The sequence below is a fragment of the Chaetodon trifascialis genome, chromosome 13 (assembly GCF_039877785.1).
Source record: "Chaetodon trifascialis isolate fChaTrf1 chromosome 13, fChaTrf1.hap1, whole genome shotgun sequence".
NCBI lineage: Eukaryota > Metazoa > Chordata > Actinopteri > Chaetodontiformes > Chaetodontidae > Chaetodon > Chaetodon trifascialis.
In genome coordinates, this window is record NC_092068.1 from 12,068,952 (window position 1) to 12,095,217 (window position 26,266).

Consider the following 26,266-nt stretch of genomic DNA (forward strand, 5'->3'; position numbering starts at 1 on the left):
CAAACCTGAGCTTTCATTAGAACTTGTAATTAATCAAAAAAAAAGTTTTAAAGTAACACACTGAGTTCCCTTAGCGGGATGAGCAACTACTCACCTTCACATCCTCTCTCTATCTGTCCCACACAGTCCACAGCATCAGACATCAGGTCTGGGAGCCGCCCGTTCAGATCCACTGATGCCAGACAACCTTGAAAGCCCTCCTTAGCATGCACCAGTTTGGGCAGCTCCTTGTACATCTCCTTAGCCACCCCTCCAATGTAAAGGTTGCCTGCGTAGAAATGACAAATAGGACAATACTGACCCCTAGTGGTAGCAAAACGTGGTACCAAACTTAATCCTAAAAGCACACCACTGGATCGCACTGAATTTTCCTTACTGAAGAACATTGTGTTAGTCTTAATTAATGATAACAGTTGTAAGTGCTGTTCATTTTTGCCAGTCTTGTGTTTTTTCTAATAGTGTCAAATGACATATTACTGCACGATATCATGACATAATATCAATACTGTTCTTTTCGAGTCCAAGCCACAAATCTGTCATCTGCATTTCATTAACAATAATTCCCCCAGGTTGCTATCTGCTAACTAATAGCCTTCCAGTTGGGAAAGTTCTATCTTATTAACGTGTTCATTTTTTCAGAAAACTTCTATCCATGGTTGTTTCTGCTGACCAAATAGTCTTTTCTATGAGCTCCCTGCTCCACATGCACAGTGCCAGTGTTGGCTACAGAACAGATGGGGGCTTTAGTTCGATGCTCAAGGGTACCTCCGTGGTGGTAATGAGTGAGGGCCAAGCATTGCTTTTTCCCTCCAGCCCTGCATGGTTTATCCTGCTGGTGCAACCTTTCAGTCACTCCTCTAACCTCTAGGGCACTGCTGCCCCAATTTAATGAAATCTGGAAAAAAAACAAAAAAAAATATAAATTCACTATGCCTGCGCACCCTTCAGGTCCAGGTTTTTGGCTCCTGTGGTCGTCTGCGTGGTGACCTTGGTATCAATCTTGACAGTGTGGAGGTTGTTGGTGTCTCTGGAGATTATGACATTGTGCCAGTGGTTGTCGTTCAGGGGCTTGTTTGAGTTGCCTTTGATCAAGTGGGCTCCATTTCCCAGGTCAGACACATAGTGCAGGTAACTGGAAACAGATAGTTAACAACATGAAGCATGGACAGGAAAGGGAGGACATGGAAGCATGGCATTATGAAAAAGACTTAAAACATAGCACTGCAGGCGTTTCCAGAATTATACAATGAAGAAGTGGGAAAGAAGTGCAAGAAACCTCTGAAAACTGGAGCGAGAGTGTGCATGAGCGTGTTTGTTGGTGTTGCCGTGCGCCTGTGCGTTCGAATGTGTAGATATGAGAGTATCAGAAAGTGCAGCTGTCTGAAAAGGAGCTAAATAATTGGTAGGTTGCAGAGTTAACAAAGGGTTCTGGGCTGTGCTGAACAAATTGGTCTTAAATTCTTTGGTTTACAGGCAATTTATGATTTGCATGCTCATTTTAATTAAAATGTATGACTTTAATGTTCAGCACACTGAATAACACCTTAACTTCAGGCGTTACTTAAAAGAAGGTCATTCTATAGCTGCAATTCAGCAATAAGAAACACACCCTTGTGTAGCTGATTCTCTTTTATGTTGGGTATTTGTTGTGCCTTCATGAAGATTAAAAAGAACAGTAATAGCCGACAGCTCTTTCAGTAAATATTCTGGCACAGAGGTGATAAGAAAAGAATTTGAATTCCCATAGTAATGGCTTTAAAACTGTCAAGAATTATATTCTGTTTGGAAACTGTCGTATACTATGAAGAGCCGCTTTGTTAAAATCATAATCCCTTTATATGGAGATTCTTATATAAATAAACATCTTGCTTTAATTAACTAATTCAACTCAATTTAAAGCTTTTTTCATTTCCCATTGCTGCTCTTCAAACCTGGCAGCAGGTAGGTCTGCCCTACAGATAAAGTAAGGTGTTAGTGAAGAGCTGTGTGGTTACTGTGGCACGAGCAGCCACCTCATCTGAACAAAAAACAAGAGAGCCACCCACATCAAATCAAACTTCATTCAGGACTTTGCCTAAAAACATATCAGAGTACCGGCAAGATTGCTGGTTGACAAGTTAACTCAAAGTACAAAAAACACCACAGTGATGACTCCTACATCAAAAATGCGGCAATAAAAAACAAAATACATCTTCAGTTTGGTACTTTAATGTGTAAAATGCCCACTCGAAGATGTAACAGATGTGAATGCGACAACTGTAAATAGAAAAGTCGGTCAAATTGTCTCATACTTTAAATGGAAGTACCCACTCACCCTTTGACCAGCTCCACCACAATGAAGTCATTCCCATCGCCGCTGTTAAACAGGATGAGACCATCGGAGGAGGTGGTTTTGAACTGAAAGAAAAGGTGCATGGAGTAGTAGGCCTGCAGAGTGGTGAGGGTCACATAGCTGGAGCGCGACTTGAAGGTGACAGGGTCAGCGATGATGTTCTTGAAGCCGATCATGGCATTGAGCTCACAGTAATCAATGTCACCGTTTTTACAGAGGTCTATGTAGGCCATGCCATTGAAGGAGAGGCTCTGGAGGTGGCCAATGAAGTTGGACGGCACCATGGACATGAAGCGCTTCTCTGTCACGATGCCCGTCTCAATGTTATGGAACTCCAGTTGGGTGTGGTCACCCGCCATTTGACCTTGGATCAGCAGAAAGTGGGGGGGAGATGTAATGTGTTATTGGGGGTATACGACAGTTAAAGGGGCGATGTGTTGCAATTAAAGGACACTTCCTCTAAATAATGACAGTGACAACATATGACATTAATAGTTAATATTGGAAATTGTCAGATGCAAATCTATTTGAAGTTTCGTCTTTTTTTGAGTTGCTTTTCTGTGCAAACTGTAAATCAGTCAGCAAAACTATTTTTTGAGGTTGTATATTAGGCAATACAGTGCTGTGAAATGTTCATGCAGAAAAGTACAGAACAGTAAAGTACAGACTGTAGGTCCTAAAATAACTCAAATTATTTTCACATTTTCTGCTGCTTAAGGCTCTGCAGACAGTCCATCTAAATGGTCTTGTTGTAAAATGAAAAGTACCATTAACTTAAATGGGTACTGCTCTCCCATAATGACAAAATTCAGCACATTGTGCCATATTACTGAATTTTGTAGCCATCTTTAGATATTCATCATTCTGCTAGAAGACATGTTTTTAACAGTCTGTTGTTTTTTTACAGCAACACTTGAAGGCTCTCTCCAGATGAGCAAAACATCTAAGATGCCACAGCAAAGTATATTATGGATAATACATTTGAAGTCATCTCTTATTCTGCCATAGAGCTTGTGCTTACCTAGAACCTGAGAGCCCAACAAATTCTGTGGATAATTTAAGTTTCTAAGAAGAAAAATTGGATTCTGTCAGAGGAACAGTGGATGAGAAGTACCTTCCACGGGCAGCAGATCATCTACGGTCAGTTTCAAACTCTTGCCCCTCCTGAACACACGCACTGTGTGCCACTCATTATCGTTCAGATTCTGACCCGCAAAAATAGTCTCTGGACCTTTGCCTGCAGGACAGTCCAAACAACGGTTAACACACATGCAGGCATACATACCACATACATTACAGACAGGCAAGAAGATAGAGAGGGGGGAGATCGAAAGGAGGACAGAGTGGATGAGTTAAATAGTTTGACAGAGGCAGAAAACATTAAGGTACACATAGTTAATGGTCCATAAAAACACATCATTCTGACTTGCATTTGCTGTACTGATTGCACCATTAGATAGGGCAACAAATTCTCACTGAACGCCATTTTCCTCAAACCATGAGGAGGGAGGCAGCAATCAGGATGTCACATTGCTATTGCCAACAGTTTTCACATGAACTGTTTTGCTGTAAATGTATAGCATCTGAATAAACATAGGATAAGCAGACTTATCGTTACAGCTCATTTCTCGTGAGATTTTTTTCACGCCACTTGGTGGCAGCAAATAACCACCAAAAGGGTACAACAGAGCGAGGCACTTAACAACCCCAGCGTCACTCTCCATCTTGTTTACCTAGTGCAGCCCAGCATTTGATTTCTCTCATGTCTACCACATGAAATGAAATAGTGATATAGAAAGAAAAACTTGCACTTGGCGGTGATGAAAAAAAATCTTTAAAGTCTAAACAGAGAGGCCACTGTCCCTGGGAATCCAGGAAATACAGAATGTGATTTTTCAATCTGCATCCTTGAAAATAAATGGGTGTTTTGGAAAAAGCAGAAAGCAGCAGGTAGTGCATGTTGTCAGTAACGCTACAGAAACTGCAGTAGAATTGACTAAGGCAGGCACTTTGATTAAATCCATAAATGATACCAAATGACCATTCAGTTGAATAACATTTAACTAATAACACTTCACATCTCTGACTCATTCCTTCACTGAATTCTGAAACTGAGAATTTTAATATTGTATGAAGTGTGTCACAGCTAGCAGGCAGTAATGGAGATGTCACAGAGAATCACGGTACCAAAAAAAACCTCAGAGAGATAATCAAATCCAGAATCACAGATAAATCAGAGCGACTGCACCAAATCTCTGATCTCAGGAGAAGAAAGGAAAAAAAAAAATCTCTCCAAGATACACTTCTGCATTTAGACATTCCAGCATGGGTCCAATTGGGGCAACACATTATTTTTTCATGCAGCCTCCGTCTTGGAGCATCTTTGAATTGCTTCATTGCTCTGATGTTCTCCTGCTGGGCACACACAACCAAACAGGCCAATGAGGATGTGCCACTGTGACAGTATTAAAATCCCCAGGCTGTGGATACCTTGCCCACTGTGGGGAGCATTTCAGATGGGTGCCAGGTTCATTCCCCTGCACCCATTTATGGCTATTTATTTTGTCCTTTTCTGCAATCTTCAAAGCCCCAATGCAATGTGTATGCAAATCTGAGGTTGCCAAAGTACTGGGACACACTCAATCTCAGAGGCACAGTTCTGCTTTGTAAGCACTAAACACCGGGGCAGGATTGAAACCAGACGACTGGCGAGGGATTAAGGAGGAGAGATACGAAATAATGGGATGGAGTTGGACTTGAAAGCATGCTTGATCTTTGCCTTCTATCATCCTGTCCTTGTTGCTCTCCAAGGAGGAAAGAAAGGAAAGGGGAAAAGAGGTCAATCGTATTAAGAAGCACATTCTTGCACGACATTCACCACTGTAGGGCCTGGGTTCATGCCTGCAGTGCAGTCTGTGGTCCAAACGGCCAGCTGCTGGACAGACATTAAGGGCCTTTGGTCCCAGGGTCTGCCACGTCCAGCCCTTTCTGGTGCCCTCACTGATAGTGATCTATCTGCAGTGATGGATCTACAGTGATCTCTCCCTGCCTCATTGACTTCAGGCTCAAGGGAACAGTGGAGAAGTGTGGCAAGGGGCAGCATGGGAAGATGCGATTATCCAGTCAATCAGCTCTGGCCGGCTGGATGACAGGCCACATTCTGGTGCCGCCTGCCCCGTCACTGTGACTCACCCAGGTGGAGGGAAGAGGGACTTGCTGACCAAGCAGCAGGCCACTGCTGCTAGATTACTGTCAACACAGACATCAAAGAGAGCGCACATGACAAGGAAAGCTAAGCCGGCTACTGCACTAGCCAAACTGCGTGTCCAATCAATGCCCTGCTAACTGAAAAGCCTTTGTGAAAATGTTTAAGCAAGCAGAGGTTAAATAGTGTCAAAACAACAAATGACGTCTATCAATACTAATCTGCACCATCCATTTGCATTCACATTGATTTGTTTAATAAACTGCTCGATATTGAACATGTTTTGAACACGGCTGCCATAACGTTGAGTGTTTTTTGGGTTTTTTTTTTTTTTCAATAATTTGCGTAATCGTACAGTAACTACCTGCTGGCTTGACAGAAAAGTCCCTCAGCATTCTGAAACTTTGGGGAATGTCAATGTTTATTCCCAGCTTTTAATTTAAGTAGCTAATGTTTGTTACAAGGACCACTGGGCCACTGTATTAGCCTCTTTATAAAACTAATTCAGTGCAACCATAAAGAACCTCCTCATAATTGCTCCTTAATTTCAAGCACTTCACTGTTCTTTGCCTTCACTGGATATTAGAAACATACAGAAACATAATAAGGTTTTAAGTTTAATGTAATTTAGGGGATTGTAATTTTATTTTTGCTGAAGGGAGAAAGAAAGTCTAACTTTTTGGGGAGAGCAGGGATGTTTTATGTGTCCCCATAATAATATCTTATCCCAGTCTCCCCTTGTAAGATTTGTACATGAAAATAGTTATGTCAAAATGATGATGATAATCGTTGGATTTTAGGGCGAAGGCAGTTACATGGGCCAAAGAAAATATTATTAACTCTTAATTTTCTAAAAAGTAAAACATTCAGTTACAACCCAATAATTTTCATACAGTCCCTTACTAGATCACACTCAATGCTGTCATGATGAGGGGATATTTTGTTATCTTTGTGGTTGACTCGTCTACTCTATAATTGTTCAGACACAGACAGAATCAAGCAGTCTCGTGTTACCAAAGATTAGGAAAGCCTCTTAAAGGGAAAGGTAAGCACAACGACACTGTCTTCCACCAAAGGCTGGGGAAATACTTGGCTGTGAGAGGCTGAAAAGGTTCCTTTCTATTTGTGTCTAGCAGAGCCAGGCTGAAATCTCCATGCTAATTTATTCTAATTCTAGAGAGTGTTCAGTCTTTAATCAGACAACAGTTTGATTACAGGTCTGAAGGTGTACGCTGGCAAGATTTAAGCATTTTAGCTATGCGCTGACGTATAATGAATGTGCTGAGTAAAGAGGTCGGAATAAAATGTTAGTGATCATGAAAACCGTTTTCCTCAAAGAATTCTTTTAATGGCGCAAAAATCCATTTGAATTTATATGAAAAGGTTTTGCCATACATGCATTATAAGTGCTCAGTAATGATGGCAATTAAATATAAGTCTCTGGATGATGCACACACAGCTCACTCCCTATACATATTCCCCTTAAATCAGCCACTCATTTATCATTTCTAACATGCACACAGGTGTAATATCTGTGTAAGAGAATCTCCTGCAGCTCTTTCACACTAAATACGTCAAAAAATGAAAGATTGATGCATGGATAAGATCAATTATGAAAGAAAAAGAGCCTTGGGATGTTGCTGAAGAAGGTCATGGAGAGAATAATCACATAAAGTGCCCCTTATCACTGCATCCTGGCTACACTGTAAATTGTGATTATCCTGCAGTTCAAGTTAATGAATAATAGAAGACCAGAATGGCAGACCAAAAAAAAAAAAAAAAAAGCCAATCTGTCACAAGATATTTTTAGTTCATATTTTTAGTTTGTTGTCACTCAGTGCCTGTTAACAGTGTTTAAGTTGAAGTGCCAGTGTTTTCTTCAGACAGCTCTGGGCAGCCCCAGGGAGCCTAGGTCCCTAATTGACAGTGATGTGTTCTTTGAGTCAGTGCTGAAATTCTTCATCCACCAAGCTGACCGGAGCTGCAGCGCCTGACAAGACACATTAATTAACACAGGGAAAAAAAGAGAGGACAAAAATAACACGGAGAAAAATAACAGTCTTGAATAAAATGAATTAAACCCTAACTCCTCATAAGTGGAAATGCACTGGCTTAACACAGTTCTTTCCAAGAACTTCAATTTAACATATTCTTGTGACACAATTAGGTCTGAATCTATTAAAGTCAGTGCTACCGTTCCCTGTTTTATCCTTATAATTTAATTAAATATTATCTTTCCCTTTAACATGATATTAAAGGTTGATGGAATCAACATATTTTCTCTTTAAATTGTAGCTTAGGTGCAGTTTGTGTGCAGTCTATTTACTTTAAATGTATAAAACATCAATTAATAGATGAAATGTGACAATATGGCACAGTTTTGTTAAAGACTATCATTTTTATGGAGACTAAAGGAACTACATTAAGAAACATAGACAAATAGAATTCAGACCAATATATCATGTCAGCATAAAATTACTTAAAAGCAAAAACATACCAGCGCTGTATGGTAATTTCTCATTTTGCATTCTTCCCACAGCCTCTGTGTAATCATCCAGCCTATTAAGACACACTGCTTTACACTACACTGTTTGATGCCAGTGACTAAAGCAACTACTGTACTGTGCATCTTTGAGATTGTGTACGTTGTGAAACATAAAGCTCTTTACCTGCAACCAGCACCCATTCCACCAGCGCTACACTCATCCTGCCCCCATCTATTTTTGCAATATGTGTGTAACTGAATGCAACTGGAAAACATTAGTACAGAAAAATGAACAACTAAATATAGAAATAAAGCAATCAGTCCAATGGCATATATTAGCATGTATGCGCAGATTATGCCTTCACACTGTCTTCATAAACCAAGAGTGACCTTTTAAAGCACTGGAAGGGGGAATTAGAGCTTAGAGCTTTTTATTTGCATACACAAACAAGGGATGCAATCCAAGAAGCATGAACAATGCTATTTAGCATTTAGAAAGGTGTTAAGAAGGGCTGGCTCACAGAGGCATGTCTAGAGGTCACATCATGTGATTCTGTGTGGAGGCGTTTGTTGTGTAAGTCTCCGCGTCTCATCAGGCAATGACCTTCAAATAATGTAACACTTCACAGACAAAGACATCCAACACTGCTGTTTTCTAAGAGAACATTGTGTCCTTATATACAGTATGTGACACTGCATTAGAGAGCTCAAACTGTCTCATTTCTGTTGGTATTTACTGATTGCATGAGTGTGTCTGTCACTTCAGAATCATTAAACAGGAAGAGGGCTCACCATTATGACTCCAGCGAGGTAATTATTAATTCATCACTGTTCCTGAATAATAAATGTCAGGGATATTTACCTCCCAAAATATTGCAATGTAACCTCTGTGTTGAAACACACACACACACACACACACACACACACACACACACACACACACACACACACACATGAATCCCACAACAAGATCCGTTCTCCCTCCCTCCCTCTTTATCCCTTTCTTTCTGCTCTGTAAGGCAGGTTAATGAGTATAATAAAATCACACTCTGTATTTCCTCTGTGCCTTGAATGGCCTCATCAATTTACAACGGGCGTGAAATACTGAAGTAGAAAGGAAACAAACAAACAAAGAAAAAAAAAATGCAAGGGGGAGACAGTGAAATCATGCATGTCTAAAATACCTGCACTTCCAAATTGTGTGTTTTATATCAGCCTGAATTCAAGAGTGAGAGGGTTTGTTAATTAGAAACAACTGTGTGTGTTGAATCACAGCTGAATGCCATATTTGGGTTCGTCATTAATTCAAGCCTCCCTCCATCTCCTCCCCACTGCTCATTATTCTCCTGGACAGCTGATGCACGCAACACCACCAAGCAGTTACCATGTACCCGCCGCTCTTGGACTGGGTACAATTAAATGTAATGTCTATGTCGAATGCAATGTGCAAGTCAGATATATATCATATAAGCTATTGGGTATTTTAATGCCAGGATCATATAATGGCTGTAGAGAATAAATTGTTAACATATGTAACAACACTTCTAAACATGAATGTCCAGAAACAGTAAGAGTTAGAGGAGAAAAAGAAGAAGAAGAAGAAGAAGAAAGGTGAACAGTAACTTACTGGTGGTACAGTTAATCCTGATACAATCTAGATGGGGAAGAATAGATGAGAGATAAATTCATCTTTCAACGTTACAGCTGCAGACATCATTAAAGCATACAGTCCACCCCTCTGGGGACACACACACGGACACTATCCGTCCTCTGATGCTCTCACCCATGGCCCCTCGAGCTGCAGTGAGCTGGTAAAAAGCACTGCAGTGTAGCTGTGCCAGAGGAGCACAGTGCGGTTTATGGGAATACATGTTCCAGCACTGTAGAACAGGAAACCATGAGAGCTGAGGTTTACTTATGTGACATTGTTTGCACTGCTTTGTTTTTCCATGTCGTTGCCAAACAACTTTTCTTTAAACATATTGCAAGCTGGAGGATTTCTGTTCACTTTTCTGATATGATCTTCTACAAAGTATGAGAGCATCAGATTTCAGTCAGGGTCAGACAGGGCCATTTGGAAGCTATTCTGATTCTCTCCACCTCTGCTTCTCTCTGTCTCTCTGTCTACATCCATCTACCCATGCATGATGACATCAGCATTTTTGCTATGGCTATTTTTCACCTCTATATATTATCAAATTCACTACATCATTTTCAGCTTAACATCATGATATGCCGATGATGAAAATATTGAATTAGGGCTTCTACTATTCCTGACGGTGCTATAAGTAAGACTGCTAGCGGTGGAAAATAACCAGTATGAGTGCAGTATGTTTACTGCACTTAAGTAAATTTTAACATACTTTCAGCCCACTGCACTGAAAAATAAAACATAAATTCATTATAAATTATGGTGCACTGTTACAGAGTAGGTTTTATGTACAGTAGGTAAAATTAGCTTCACCTCATCCAGCATTAAAATGCTGCTTACATGTTAATGTCTGTTAACAGCTGGGGCCATTCTACATAATGAGCACTGGTGCTGCATTTTTCTAATAATATTGCCCGACAGTATATAAAATAAGTAGGATTTAGCTCCATCTTGACTAGATGTGACACTGAAATGCTACAACAGTTTAATGCATCGGTTATAATAATCCAGAACAAATTATATATATTATATGGTAGCAAGCTGGATTTATGACTGTCTTAATTCTACCACAAGCTGTACTTGTCCTTACTGTCAATACAAGAACAAATTAATCTTTTAGCACACAGCAAAACCATGTCGAATCCAGCTAGAATCTGTATCTTTTTTTTTTTTTTTTAACCTCACTGTTTCCTAAGGCTGAGCTCATGCCGTGCTCTGAGAAAGGTGACCCAGATCGAACTGCCCTCCCCTCCTTCCCATTTGGCCCTGCCTGTCGTGTGTTGTCAACCACAGCAGAAAAGTGGTCGCAAACAGCCAGAGACCGACACTAGCCTACCCGTGCAGGGAATGCTCTGCTTTTCGAAGGAGGGATGGGGGAAGACAGGCTTCGAGGGCTGATGGCTGTGGACAAACTCACTAAATTGCGTCAAAGATAATTCAAAAGAAAACAAAACAGGGCGACCTGTTGTTTTCATCAGGGCATCTTTTTGGAGTCATAATGATGTGACTCGTCAGCCCTGTCACTGTGTGGCGCTGTTGTGTCTTCTGTGGTGGGACACGCAGTATCTTGTGGCTGACATCAGACGCAGACTTTCTACTTTGTATGCGTCACTAAACGGCGCCGCTTAGGGAGCCCATTTCTGTTTAGCCACTGGAAAGGAGAAATAGATGGCTATCATTTGTGCGGCATTGCTCTGTTTGGGAGATATCAAACTTTTCACAAGCATCATTGGATTCTTTCCTGAGCAAATAAGCACACATACACAAACTCACACAGGCTCTTTCAATCTGTTCTCCTCTGTGCTGTAGGCGGGGGCAGGAGGGGATGTCTTTACCTCTGCTCATTTAAGAGACTGATGTTGATTTATGTGCAATCATGCACTCCTCCATATATGAACAAATGATTTAAAAACAAGTGCACAACTGACAATTAACGGCTGCATATTTTTAGGTAACAACTAGTTACAAACACACTCATCTTCAGACGAATTACTAGCCTCCATATATGAAAGCTAACTGGACATACTTATATAGTACAGCCGTATGTGTGCTGTAAGGGCAATACCCTGTAGAGCAATGCGCATGTATGGAAGCTGATTTCAGGTTAGCTGATGAAGTTGGTGGCGAGCATTCCCTGCTGGGCCACGGCAGCTGTGCGCTCAGCTGGCAGTGAGCGGAGAGCCGCAGACTCTTGCCATTGAAAGTCTTTTACACCTTCTCCCTCCATTCAAAATATATACGTGTGTGTGAGAGAGAGTGTGTGTGTGTGTGACATGTGACTTTGCGGCTGCAGTCGGTGCATGTCCGAGGCGTTACCTAAATTGACAGTCAGGCGGACGCGGCCGCTTTCCAGCTCTAGACGCAGGGTGTCAGCTGAGTCCCGAGACGTGGTGGCTATCAGGATGCCGTAGGCTCGCTGGGAGCGGAAGCGCAGAGACACATCCTCGGCTTCTGTGTGCATCACCACTGGCAGCTGGACCTTCATGAACTTACTGCCGTCGTAACTGAGGACCGTCGCCTCTGCAGAGAGAATTAGCAGGAAAACAGGATGAGTGATCGGCAGAAAGGAGTGCAGCAGTTTTACGGTAAAGCCAGTGACCGGGCCTGTCAGTTCAGCTTTAAATGATGTCCTATTTGTGGATATAATTTGGTGTTGTGACTTGAAGGAATACATTAGGGGGGAGATATTAAATACCTAATATGCATTTGGAGGTCACCAAACACACAGTGAGAAAGCCTATTATGTGTCGGATAGACAAATGCACTCAGATGCTGCTTCTGCAAGCCCAGCAGCCAGCACTGACACCCAGTCAGCACCCAGTCTATTCATAAAGGAATGATTAAACCATGGGGTGACAAACACAGGGACAACTACAGTCTTCCAGGAGTGTCTCAGACATGAGCTCTGCAGGTTTGTTAGGGAAGACTGCTGCAGCTCACTGACAGCGGACACCCTGACTGCAGATAAATCCAACAATTAGGCTGCTAGAATTACAAATACAACACAAAATCAATGGGTCAATTCAAAACTCCCTGAGTAAGTGCCTCCTAAACTGCATGTACACAGATATGTCATCCAGGAGCAGTGTGTAAAGACTTGTCACAAGTCTAGCATCACATTACACTGTGTACTACAGCTGACAGCTACCCCAACTCCCTGCAAAGTCTGAGTCCTGTCTTACTCTGTGCCAATTTAGGCGGTGGCCAGTGAAAACACAGAGCATGGAGGCAGGTGCATGTTAGGACAGTCGTGAAAAAAACCCAAACACATCTTGACAAACAAATCTCACAGCAAAGGAAATAAAGGCAACTCCATAAATACAAGCTAACAGAGTGTTTGTATTGTTTTTTAGCCGAGAACAAGTGGCAGCCTTGCATCCACAATTTCTGTATCTGCAATATAATAGTGGCAAACTACAAAAGGACAAATTGATATTGACTGAGGAAGAAGAAAAAACAGCGACAGAATCGTAATAGTCTATGGACCTTGAATATTGAGCTTCTGCTCAGGGTGACTGCATTTACTCAAAGCATTAGGCAGCCGCCTGGAGAGATGCTGGGGAGATTGTTTAACGCTGGCAGGAGGTTGTAACAGCATTTCCGGTAGTGTAACTAAACCATAACCCAATAACAAAGCCATTACTGCAGCTGCAGTGCTGAGACAGATAGAAGCCGAGTTGGAGGGACGGGAGATGGAGAGTGGCGGGGGCGATAGGGTACCAATGTACACACACCACCTCATCACCACTTCCTCGTCACACAGAGCCAATGTCACATCCATCCCCTGGGATGACTCCGTCACATTCCTCACCCAAATCCAATTTCTCCACGCCCTCCTGGGGTATGCGGCAGATGACAGGGGCGTGTGACAAACGAGTTCTCACTGCTAAACTGTCTGCTTCCTGCCAGGCAGCTAAAGCAAAGAGCTGCATTTAGAAACTGTTAGCAGATGCCAGAAAAAATGGAGCTGCTGTTCAAGTTATCCTAATACTTGAAAAATATTTGTCATGGTAATATTAGCGAGCACTTAGACCCAGTGAGATGATTTTCAAGTAGTGCCAAGTATTTGACGTATTCTCTATATGCAGCTGTATTCATAATACTGCATACAAATAAATACTAAGTGTTGTGCGGGCGTTTGTTTATGCTGGGAAGATGGGATGTGAAAACCATTACTGCCAAACAATGAGTGACAGATCTGAGTGCTGCACTGTATAGAATTCCTGCTCCAGCCTGAACCTTACCCCTTTTAAAATGCCTCAGTCTGAAATGGGATCCATTGTGCTTGTGAAAATATGCTCAAGGTGAAAAGGAAACAAAACACAAGAAGACAAAATGAACACATGCACCACTAATGATGAAAATGTGTCCATCTCTTTCTTCTTTAAAAAAATATACCAAACAGTATGGAGTTCAACTGACTGCCAGTATTGTAAGAGTAGATGCCTCCTAAGAATCAAGGTCAAAAGAAAAGTAATGATAATGTTGCAACATCTCATCTCACAAATAAAGAACATTTTATTCATATGCATATATTTTTTTGCACTGAATAGATGGATTAAATTAACCACAACTGGAGTAAACATTGCATTTCATCCAAGATGTCACCTCTGCTGAGATGTTGTCTAAAATGGCACAAATAAGAAAAGTCCAGGTAGATATGAAAATATGGAGAATGACATGTGAGAGTATCATTATCTAATATGAAGTGAGCACCTGTCAAAAATCCAATCCTGGAGGCCAAGTCATTTTTAATGGCACTCCTGTGTTTAATATCAAAATAAATTGAGAGGACTGAAGCTGGAGCTTCTGTCTGTGCCAACCCAACAGGAGGCTGTCAGAGGGGAGACGGAGCATACCAAACTAAACCAAGCATTCATTTTCCATCTTGTAAAGCACAATACAACATTGTTTTCTGATTTTCACAAGAAAACGGGGAGTGATTGGAGGGTGGAGGGGTGGAGGTGGTGGGGAACCCACTTACACAAGTAACAAATAAGGCTGTGCTACTAACAAGGGGGAGTACTGGCAGACAGGCACACGGTTCTTCCTGCGTTCTCCCCTAAGGAGAACAGGCGCTGCAGGAAGGGAGAGCTGTCAGCTGCATGTCACAGGATTGTGATGTCCCACAGTATCAGGGCACCAGGCCCAATCCAATTCAAAATTTGCCGGAAAACACCTGCCAAAGGCATTTGGAAAATGTTTTCATGGCTCAGAGATATCATAAATAATTCAAAGCTGCTCATGTCTTCTTCACCGCAGCCCTCTTTGAGTATCTTAGTATACACAATCCAAGAAACAGACTCACTGGCTATTAAATGTGTGAAAACAACGATTTCCAGACAGAGGAACACTTGTCTTTCTATACAGAAAGAAACAGCATCATTGTGTGCCAAATTCACGGCTGTTGCTCTGTGACCGTACGACAACTTCATCAGAGCTACGAAATGAGAGCAAAGATAGAAAATGGATCAGTGTGTTCACAAAGAGTGGTGGAATTTGCAACTTCAAGAGCTGTCAGGAATACAAGCCACAGCCAAGATGGTAAAGATTTAGTATTTGCAAATTACGTTTTTCAGCCCATTGAGACTATTAAAGGAGAATTACCACTTAGCTTAATGATCTACGTGTTAATCTTCCGTCTTTGGTCTTGACTATGCTATCAAGGTCTCTCCAACAAGATCTATCTTATGAGGTGGTAGAAAGCAGACATCAAAAGCCATAATGTACTCTTACAGTCACATTTTCCATGTTTTACCACCAATTCTCTGCACATCTGTGTACACTGCCTGAGGGCGCGAGAGGACCAGTTTTCTCTAATTTGTGACTCTATTCTAGTGTGGTGAATGGTGACTAACACACAGTGTGCTGTCACAGGGCATGGCTAAAATGTGCTTTAATGCTAAAACTCAGCCATATTCCCCTTTGAGGGCATTTCACAATTACGCAATAACATTCTGCACCTCTTGGCTTTAGCCTCGGGCCAATGGCAAATGGCTTTATGCTCTGAAAAGCAATAAATGTGCTAACAGAAACTGTTTTTCTATAGTTACACTAATTTAACACATAATGGTGTTATGTATTCTATTCGAATGTTGTAGATATTGGCGCTGTTGATTTTGTTTTGGAGCATGATATAGGACATTGAGATACTGGCAATAATATGCTTCCAGTTCATGATGTGTATCACTGTATTTAACAACAAAATAAATAAGATTTTAAGCTCATAAAATCCCTGCAAGAAAAAGCACTGTGCAATGATAACATGTGCATATGTCAGCAAGTATGTCTATCTATCTATGTGTGTCTAGCATATGCATATTGACCTGTATATTGATATTCAGCACCTATCTTTATTCATCGCAGGTATGTATAAGTAAATATCCACCTGCAGTCGCTGTCTATGTGAAATAACGCAGGTGCTTTCAGTGTTGGAATCAAGCATGTCACACCTCATTAGGGAATATGTGCGTGTGCTTCAACACACCTACTACACCATCTGAGAGGCTGCCTTCGCCTCACACTGCAAGACTAATATTTGGGCTAATTAGCAACTGGAGGAACAATGAAGGGGAAGACATTTGGGATGTAAGGGGGAAAATTGCTTTGTCTGCTTAATTAAAATCTCTCAAAATAGGGCGAATAGCTCCATGGGTCTCTTCCGAAGCCCCACCTCCTGTTCCTTCCGCTCGTCGTCGTCCTCCTCCTCCGCCATATGCAGTAGCCGTATTTTGCCACCGGGTGGTACACCATGCATGGATAAGTGAGAGCTGGGGTAATTCTTTTGACAGCTCCTCAGCCTGCTGGTGCCTGCTTCATCCTACCAGCGCAGAGGCAATCTGGAGCCATCAAAACAGCTGGCAGCACGCCAGGGCCCGTCCTCCGTACCACTGCTCTCACACACACTCTCGCCAGTGCCAGTCTCATACACAGAGCAGAGACCGCCAGAAAACAAGAGAGTCGGACATGGGGATCCGAAGCCGCCATAAGACGCTGGAGTGTTGGAAGTGAAGGGGGGGGGCAGAGACCTCTGTAAAAAGCAGGACTTCCTATGAATTAGTTTCAAACTGACGCAGAGCTGCATGTTTTCTGCTTTTGTTTTCAGCTGAGGTCAGAGTGGATTATGTCTTTTTGAATCCAAGAGCACTCTCCGGATAAGTAATTATCTTACTGAAGTGAAACGATCTGCATCCCATGCCCACTCAACCTCCCCCATATACTATGCCCTAATTCCTGTCAACTCATTAGCTAGAATGGGAGTGCACATGTGGAGACCCAGAGCAGTGCAGAGCCAAGCCTAACTGACACATTTATCAGAGACGGTGTCACTCTTTCATATATATTTTCTCTAAAATTAAATATTAATGTCCTGTCTCAGCATTAACCACATCACTGCAATCACAGGGCCTGTCACTTGTCATAGGACATTTACGACAGCAAACATCAAACCTCTCTGGCATCGTGCACTTTTGTTTTATTTCGCGTCCTTTGACTCAGCAGATTTCCACCAGCATCCGGCCGCATCATTAGCATCTCAGCCAGACACTCTAGATCCCAATTACAGAATATTTAGGCAACACTGTTTTACAAGGTGAATGACTTGAGCGCCGAGGAGAAGTACGAGCACACGTAGAGATGACACATGTGACTGCGAGGGATGTGTTACATTCCAGCTGGAGTTCACTTCTTCTGCGATGAGAGAACGTGTTCCTGCTGTAGTTTCTGTGCAGATGCATCATGCTGTGATAACGGTGTGACATGCTTGGGCTCTCTTTGACATTTGCCTTGATTGTGCATATGTTAACTGTTTTTGCTCATTTGCTGCTGACGCTCCATTGAGATTTCATGATGAAAAGCCTATACATACTGGTGCAACATAAAAGCTTTGGCACTTAAGAGCAATCCTGACTATAGGGATTTCTAAGGATGCATAGCAAACATTGTGTTGGTCGAGCGTATTGTGTTGATATTCATTATAAATTCACTGTACAGTAGCTTTACATACAGTGAATATCCACTTCAGCTGATGCACTTATTATTAATTCATGAATACAAAATAAACACGTCATTAAGCCACTCTTCTATGGTTGAGTTAAAAAGAAAAACTATTGCATAACATTCTGAGACTCTCAACTGATTTTCATTACAACCGAATCTGGGCCTACTAATATAAATTAATATTGCTAATCTCTTTTTAGTGAATGTACCATACATTCAACATATTTATTCACTCTGTCTGATTATGTAAATAAGCCTGAAATTCCAATTTAGTCAGATAATAATTGCCTCAGAGCAGACCATATTAGCAAGTGGAGGATTTGGCTTCCTAACGCAGCTGGTTGTTGTTTTAATCCGGCTAGATTTCAATCAAAGGGGTCAAAGGGCAATCCGCTGGTCAAAAAGGTCAACAAGCTAATACTGACCACAAAGTGGGGCTATGCTGAGCGCTGCATTTAGTGAAAACAGAAATTTCCTCATGACTGGTTCCTATTTTCTGTAAGATTACAGATACTACAAAGCACAAATAGGACAAAAAGGATCGGCAGTGGAGCACAGATGCCAGTTCAGCAAGACGGTCACAGGGCTAACTTCAAGCAAATAGACTATAGACAAAGACACAGACAAATACAGGGTATAATTCCCTTACTCTACCAACATGAGACACTACTGAGGAATCTGAGATAGAGCTCCTCTTATTTTAATACGAACACCTGTGCTTTCCATGTGATGAACTACTGCAGAGTCAGGTGCACATCTGCTCCAGCTAAGACATGGAGCTGTAAGAGTTCACTGTGTGACACTCACTTCTCCTATTTCCCTTCTCTGGAGGTAATTGGGATAAGTATTCCGCACCAGGTCTGGTCATGAGCGAATGGTTTGATGAGCCAAATGGTTAGCAGAAGACAGCCAATTTACAGGCTAGTATGCATGGTGGACGTGACCATCAGCTTCTCAGTGGTGCATCAGTCACCTGCCACTCAAAATAGTCTAACATCAGCCAGTCAACACTAAGCGCGGCCTGACTTACTTTGTCTGTCTGTGGTTGCCTATCGCCACATGCTCACTTTCTTTCCTGTCGTATTTTGCTTTCAGGTTTGCTGTTAGTGAGCTGCTGATGTTCAACCATCAGCCTCAATAAAAAAGACCACCTGCAGGCTTTTGTCTGGCGATGCTGTTCAGCTTGCGCTTGAATGGAGGTCCCTTTCAGACAGAGAATACGAAAGCGATAGTGTATATAATTAAAATCATTCTTTTTCTGGTTGTCTTTGGTGTCATTTATATTCACATTTGTATAATCTCATGCCTACCTCATGACAATGCATGGTGAAGTGTGTCACCATGTAGCATCGTCGACACACTGACAAATCCAGGTTACGTGCACCAGACAGAAATGATGTGCTTTCAGACTGCTGCATAGACAATATGAGACAAAAATAAAGTCCTACCTCTTTCACAGGAGCGTCCCAGGTATCCAGTCCCAGAGCAGTCACACACGTAGCGGTTCCAGCCCTCTCTACAGACACCATTGTTTTGGCAGGGGTTGCTCAAACACTGTTTGGGAGGCTCCTTGGAGCAGGAGGGCTTGACCCCTGCAGCTTTCTGGATCTCGGCCAGGCGCCGGACATCCTTACTCTGTCCGTCAATGAATAGATCCCGAATGCAGCCCACGTAGCCGTAGTTGAGCAGTGCTGTCCACACCTCAGTCGGGAACACTAGCCCCATTTTGTTCTCTGGCAGACCCCCGAGGTAGAGATTGTCATCCAAGTCCAGGATCTCACTTTCTCCAGGGGCTGTGTAGGCAGTACGGAGGGTGTTTATAGAGATGGTACCTGAAAAATAGAATAAGATAGAGTGGGATAAGTTTATTTTGAACAACTATGAGGTTATTCACCAGATGGACAGATTATAACACCTATTGCTGACTGTAACAGAAGCCAAAATACACTACCTGCTCTGCAGTAACACAAACATGCAGAGATGACCTACTTAAAGATGGTTTGATGAAGAAATTAGCTTAATTAGTGTTATCCATCTGGACAGGGTCAGGATTTTCTTCATTTAGAATGACTGATGAGTGTTGATAAGACGCATTAATCACAGGACAGCTAGCCTATTCACAGCCTAATCTGGGATCCCTACGAGTATCCTCTCCATTTTCTTTGGATTTCCCTTAATAAATCTCCTTTATCTTTAAAGCAGTGGTCATAAAAAAGAAAGGAGAGGAAAACAAAAATTGTTGGCCCCTCTATCATTTCAGCCAACCAACCAAACAAAACAAAACAAAAAAACATCATAGCCATCTTTTAGGACTTGATTAACGGACTGCAGGCTGTTTTTTTCCCACCCTGTCTCTCCTTCTGTTTGCCTCTCCAACACATAAACCTGCAGTGAGAGTTTGTGTGTTTCCCCACCATGATTTATCGCTCTCATTCAGGTTTAATTCTCGATCTGGAGCACGGTAAACAACAGCGGACATGACCGGACTGTAAAGCTGTGGAGAGGAAGGCCTTTCTGTGGGACTCAGACTGGGGTGATTAATTTGTATATGGATCTGTTACTCTCAGTGCAGGATCTATTGTGGATCTTTAATTAATGGTGGCTGCCTCCACTGCCCGCATCCTCGTCCAGTAATCTATATACCGTGCTGCTGAGGATCCACGCAGGCCACTGCCTGGGGAGAGAGGCAAAGAAATAGTAGCGTAAAGATGCTCAAAAATACAATTGCCATGAAGTCATAATTTGCATTTTGAGTGGCAGATGAATGGCATGGCAGATATGAGGGAGCTATTAGCTGATTGCCTCCGGCTAAATGGCACAATCCTAACTGCTTGTATGTGGTAGAAGAGCAGAGCTTTTAAGTTACTTTTCCAGTCAAAGTGTTTATGTTGGGAAACAAGCCCTAAGCCACACATGAATTTTCAACAGGGCTGCCTGGCACATTTCAGAGACACATTAGACATTAAATGGGGCCTTTCACATTTCATTATAACTCTCATTAGCATGCATGAATATACATAGCAAATTAATTATACATATGATGAATATCCGTACATCTTCTTTCAATAAAAGCACAAATTGTGTTTTTCTTTGCTTTATGATCTGTTAAATCTGAAGAAAGGAGGCAACCAAAGGCAGAAAATACTGAAATCACTCTATAGGACAAAAATAATCTGGGTTATGTATGTTCTTTATAGCCAAGGTGAGCCAGCCTTCTTGCAAAAGTGCTTTAGGAGAGACAGCTAAGGACCTAGTGCACAATGATTAACCTGGTCCCAGTAACATGTTCCAGCTCTTTTCTCGGGGTCTTGGCCCCAGGCATCTGTTCCAGCACTTTCCTGCCGCCACCCACTGCCCCAGCTCTCTACAGCCACAGCTGTTGTGACTTCCAAGCTTTGCACACTTGGCAAGGGCCACCCGTCATGCAGCCAGAACAGCTCCCTTCAGGTTATAGCTAACGAGCTCACTACATCAAACTCATTAGCAAGGAAACTTTCCTCGGAGTAGAGCAGGTGCCCAGTCGAAGAGTGAGCATCAGCGTGGTCAGCGTGAATCCTGACGGAAGTATCTACACTTGACTTATGTCACAACTTGCCACGTGACAGGAGGTAGACGTTGTATAAAAAATATCTTTAGTTTGTGAGATTATTTTCTGAAGTATATGTTCACAAATACTCATGATCTAATGGCTTCTTTAAATCCTGTGATATACTGAAGTCTTACAGTCATAAACAGCAAACAAGGATGCTGTAAGTCTACGGTAAGCATGTCTGTCTAAATTGATGTAAGTGGGAGACAAGAGAAGGATGTCAGCATCTTTCAGGCATCTGCTCAGAGTGCTCTGCTCACTTGTCACAGTCCTGTAAGGAAGTGTGTAAACACAGTCAAGCTATGTTAAGTCAGAAGGCACTATACAATCCCATGGGGACATGTGCCATCACCGGGGTAGCAGCATGAGAAACACAACACACATTAACACACATGCACACACTGCAGGACCGCCTATGTTTGGAACAGTACTCATAGCCGAAAGGGAAAGGGGATGTGTCTCTGCGAATGCTAGCGAGCATAAAAGAGGAGGAGATGGATACAGAACAAGATGGGAACATGGAGATAAAGATGTCTGGAAAGAAGATGAGGGAGGGGTATATGATGACAGATAAGAAAGCAGACAAGGGAACACAGCAGGAAATAATATCTTGAGAGGCAAGTACAGGGTGTACAGTTTAAGAAGGTTGATCAAAATGATGATGCAGGCAATAAATGAGTAGTGATGACGAAGATTGGCCAACTTTAAAACATTTTGACCATGTTTCTCTCTCTCTCCTTCTCTATGGCCTGACCCGTATGTGGTACTGCATCATCAAACTTGAAGGCAGGGGTCCAAATGACAGCTCAGATCTTTCTCGCACTTTCTGCATCAGCAGCCAGGCTCAACTTGGCATGATGTCCCCTAACCCCACTCACACATCCCCAAAACATGTTAGACAGGGGATTACTACAATCCAGTTAGGGCGATACGGCCAAATCTCTCTATGTGATTGGATTCTCTGTAGAGAGAGAAGCTTGTGAGTGGGCTGTAGGGATGTGTTGTCTATATGTGTCTGTTTGTGTACTGTAAAGTGTGCACATGTTTGTGTGAAGTAGTGGCGTGTGTGCCCTGGCAGGAAGTGGGAGCTACAACAGAGCAATGTCCGTGTAATGTCTCTGATGAGTGACCTACGGCACTCCCAGCCCAGAGGCCCTCACTTAAAAGCAGAGTGTCTCTTAGCGTCTCTAATGCATTGAGGTTAGAAGATGCTGTCTGAGAGCGAGAGTCCATTTACAGGGTTGCTTCCTGCAGGAAGAGCCGGCTGAACTAAATAGGGCAGGGATCATTATCCGCCATTGTCACGGCTGCAGGAAGTGTTGCACATGGAGGACCCGACTGCAGATAATTATGTCTGGCTGTTTTGTTGCACTTCTGTTTTGAGTGATGTGCTTGGTGGTGTGTATTAATAAACATCTGACACACAGACGAAAAGCTGAGCCTACCATATGTTTCGTGACTCATGCTCTCAGGGGATTAGTGAATTCTTTTCATATGTTTCAAAATTACCTTAATTCTATAAAATATTAAAAAGTATAACAAAAGGGTGCAGGGGTGCATAATAGTCTACAAGAACCATTATAGCATTACGTTGTCAGAGGGGCTGGACTATTTTATTGGGCTTCACATTAAAACTGAATTGCATGGTGACAGGTATTGATTATGTTCATTCAGGCTCTCATAAAGGTAAAAAATGAGAGTGCGACACAGAATGCACTTCTACAAAAACACGCCTTTTGAAGCCTATATCTACAAATACACTATTTCTTTCTTTCAGAAAGCTCTAAATCAGCTCTGCTTTCACCCAAATATCAATATGTACAAATAATTAATGGAAAAATTATATCAAAATCCACATTTCAAGAAGCTATTGTGAAGGTTTTTGTATCACTCGATTTGCACAAATCTGCTATTTAATGCACCATTAAAATTACATGTTTCCTGTGGGAATGGAAATCGCATGAGGCCTTTTCAGTACAAAGGAACTGCAAAAATTATAATGCTTCCAATTGAGGTGCCATGCACACATCATTACACACTGCAAACAATAGTGCTTTGCAGAGCTCATGGAAATCTCGAGATGCAAGATGAGGTTTAGGAGGACTGCAGACTTGCAGAATTTAATTGGCTTAAAATGACAGGGTGAGTGAAGATAAAATGGCACTGGTTAATTTGAAAAGAGCTTTGTAAATTCAAACACTGCATATGAGGACATGTGTCTCAGCATTCAGGCCATTTTGTTATCCGTCTCACATCTGAAGTCATCATAATGTAGAGACCTTTTTATGTCCCCTTCTAAATGTTGATGTCTTAGACTTGAGGAAAGGAAGAAAAGTTATTCTGAAATGTCATTAGTGCACAGCTCAGCACAGCACTGTGCAGTAACTGTCTCAGTCCTGGGAGAGACCACCTCCTGTTTCCATGGAAACTTAGGCAGGGCAGACAGAGAGAACAGCTAGTGGAGTGAGCTCGACTAACAAAAAAAAAATAAAAAAAATGTTCGATAGCGTTGTGTGTGGATGTGTGTGTGTGTGTGTACTGCATGTTAGCATGTGGGGGTGGATGATTGCACGTTACTGGACAGATAATGAACACAATCTAATTTAGCAAGGCAGTGCTTCTTATAGTTTGGTGTACCATGACTAAATGTTGTAGATTCATGTTATTTGAGAAGTCACCCACATGCTTTTCGTCCACAGTTAAGTTGAATCCAAGTCACTCATTACTGTATTATTACTGCACATGACTGTATTCAGCCACCTCAACTAGAGCACTGGAGCTGAATTAATTTAGTTTCACAAGAAAAATAAAATACAGTAAGCCCCCTCAATGACTCATGCAGCTGAATGTAGAATTTGAAAAAATCTCATGAATGGGCTCTACAGCTATTCTAACATTGTACGTAGCTCAATTTAGACCACAACCCAGTGTGGCTTTAAGGGTTAGGGTAATGAAACAGTTAATCTAATTTCCACCCCTTAAGATGGAGTGGAAAACATGGTCAAGGGGTATATCTAATTGCAGCATGACATTGCAGGGCCTTGGCTCTATGCACACACTAACAAATTGCTGCTTAGATAAGCAAATCAACAGGGACCAGAGCAGCGCAACCTGGGGCTTAGAGGACACAACAGGAGACGGGGCAAAGTTATTTTGTGGCGAATACATGTCTGGAATCATGACATATGACACGTAGGTTCACCATCCAAAGTTAGGTGGCTGCAATTAAAATGCTGGCAACAACTATCCGGTGCAAACTAATATTTAATTTTCAGTGGTGATGTAGTGTCAGCCTTGGTGTGGTGATGGATATTTTCTTTCACAGAAAAGCTAACTGTGACCTTACAGTAGTATTTTTGTTGCAGTTAAATAGCTTATATAATGCAGGCAGTGCACAGCAGAGCTTGTACTCAGGGTTTCTGCTGAATGTTATATTGTATGTATGATAGTCGACTCTATGATAGTCATTCAAACTACAGCATAGTTCACCATAATATATATATACAGTAAACATTGAAACATCTTTGTATACAGCTGCCCTGGAACTATAACAAACATGCTGCAATTTTAGAAATTGGGTGTTTGAGGACATATCTGTAAAAATATCCACATGACTCATGTGATCAGATTGTTTAAATTGACATCATTTTTTGCTTTTCACATTTATTTGTGATCTGTGTATATCAGTGCCTTGAAACCTACCTGATCTGCCATCTCGCTGGAAGTCCACATGGTACCACTCGCCATCATTGACTTTCTTATTGACCGCCCTGGTCTTTGTGGTTCCTGAGCCCATGTCCAGCAGCAGGTACAGATGGCCATCCAGCATCTCTATGGCAAAGAAGTCCACCTTGAGAGTCTGAGGACTCTTGGAGTCTTTCGGCTGTTGCTTAGGCTTGCCGTGGCTGAAGAGGAGGAGGCCGTTGGGCTCTGTGGTGCGAAAGTCAAAGGATATGGAGCCTGTCTTCTTAGCATTCCACTTGTTGAGGATGATAAAAGACTCTGGCGTTTCAAATGTGATGGGGTCCAGAGTGGCCACATTCTCGCACTTAAAGGCCACAGTACCATGGATCTTCATCTTGGGATCACCCAGCTTGGCCAGCCTGGACAGCTCAAGTCTCACATCGTTGTTTTTGTATACGACCTGAATTGAGGTAGAGTGGAGAAAGAAAGTGAATTCTACAGCCATGCATATGGTAGCATATCTCACCTTCAAAATGAAGCACTGACTTCTTTTGCTCTTTGCAGAATGGAAACATTAAAGGCAATCTAATCATTCTTATACATAACTGCTTTCAAAAATTAATGAGCTAGATATGTCAAACAGCAGTTGTCCATATGACATTTCACCCCCTAAGGACAGCGTGTCATAAGCACGGCTCAACCCTCAGTCATCTTTGTCACATTGCACCTGAAAATTAGTTTACGTGACACCAAATGTCACAAGCACCCTGCTTTCTTTGCTCCCCTTTCAAAGCCTTTCCAACACATGGACAGTGTACTCTGGCTGGGTGAAGTGTGACTAGTTGAGACATCCATTTTGACTTTTAGCATCAGTGTCAACTGGAGGAAGAGACAGCCTTAATTTAAAATGCAATGGTGATAATGGTCGGGGAAATGATTCTATCCGGTTGCATCTCCTGGGATTGCATGTGAAAAGCAAGATGGAGAGTGATAAATCTAAACTGCTGCCTTGATTACAGGTGTGGTGTAAAATGCTGATTAAGGCCCCTGTTGGAGCTTGTGATTAGAATAAAAGTCAGCAGATGATAGATATACCTCTCTAAAGCAAATTACAAATGAGCACAAGCGCATACACAGTGTGACATACAGTATACTGTACAATTTAGGAAAATGATGAAATGCAAAAATCTCAACTCTCATATAAATACCAGTTTATAGTCTCAGACACTGTAAACCAGACAGGGTTTGGCATCAGAGTGCTTATCTAAATGAAGTGAATTAGTGCAGTGACCTTTGAGATGCCAAGTGTTGTAGCACTAAAG

General features: G+C 42.0%; 1 protein-coding gene across 5 annotated transcripts in view; it reads right to left on the minus strand.

Moving 5' to 3' along the window:
* The window catches only part of LOC139340849 (neurexin-1a-like), a 255,820-nt gene that overhangs the window by 137,656 nt on the left and 91,898 nt on the right, over nucleotides 1–26,266 (minus strand). For all 5 annotated transcript variants that reach the window (XM_070976864.1, XM_070976863.1, XM_070976859.1 and 2 more), the window contains 8 exons: nucleotides 24,963–25,404; nucleotides 19,120–19,503; nucleotides 11,990–12,193; nucleotides 9,650–9,676; nucleotides 3,447–3,569; nucleotides 2,315–2,696; nucleotides 942–1,132; nucleotides 95–268 (listed from right to left, as the gene is read on the minus strand). In XM_070976864.1, the coding sequence (XP_070832965.1) occupies nucleotides 95–268; nucleotides 942–1,132; nucleotides 2,315–2,696; nucleotides 3,447–3,569; nucleotides 9,650–9,676; nucleotides 11,990–12,193; nucleotides 19,120–19,503; nucleotides 24,963–25,404 (1,927 nt within the window). The remainder of the gene's footprint in view (nucleotides 1–94; nucleotides 269–941; nucleotides 1,133–2,314; nucleotides 2,697–3,446; nucleotides 3,570–9,649; nucleotides 9,677–11,989; nucleotides 12,194–19,119; nucleotides 19,504–24,962; nucleotides 25,405–26,266) is intronic.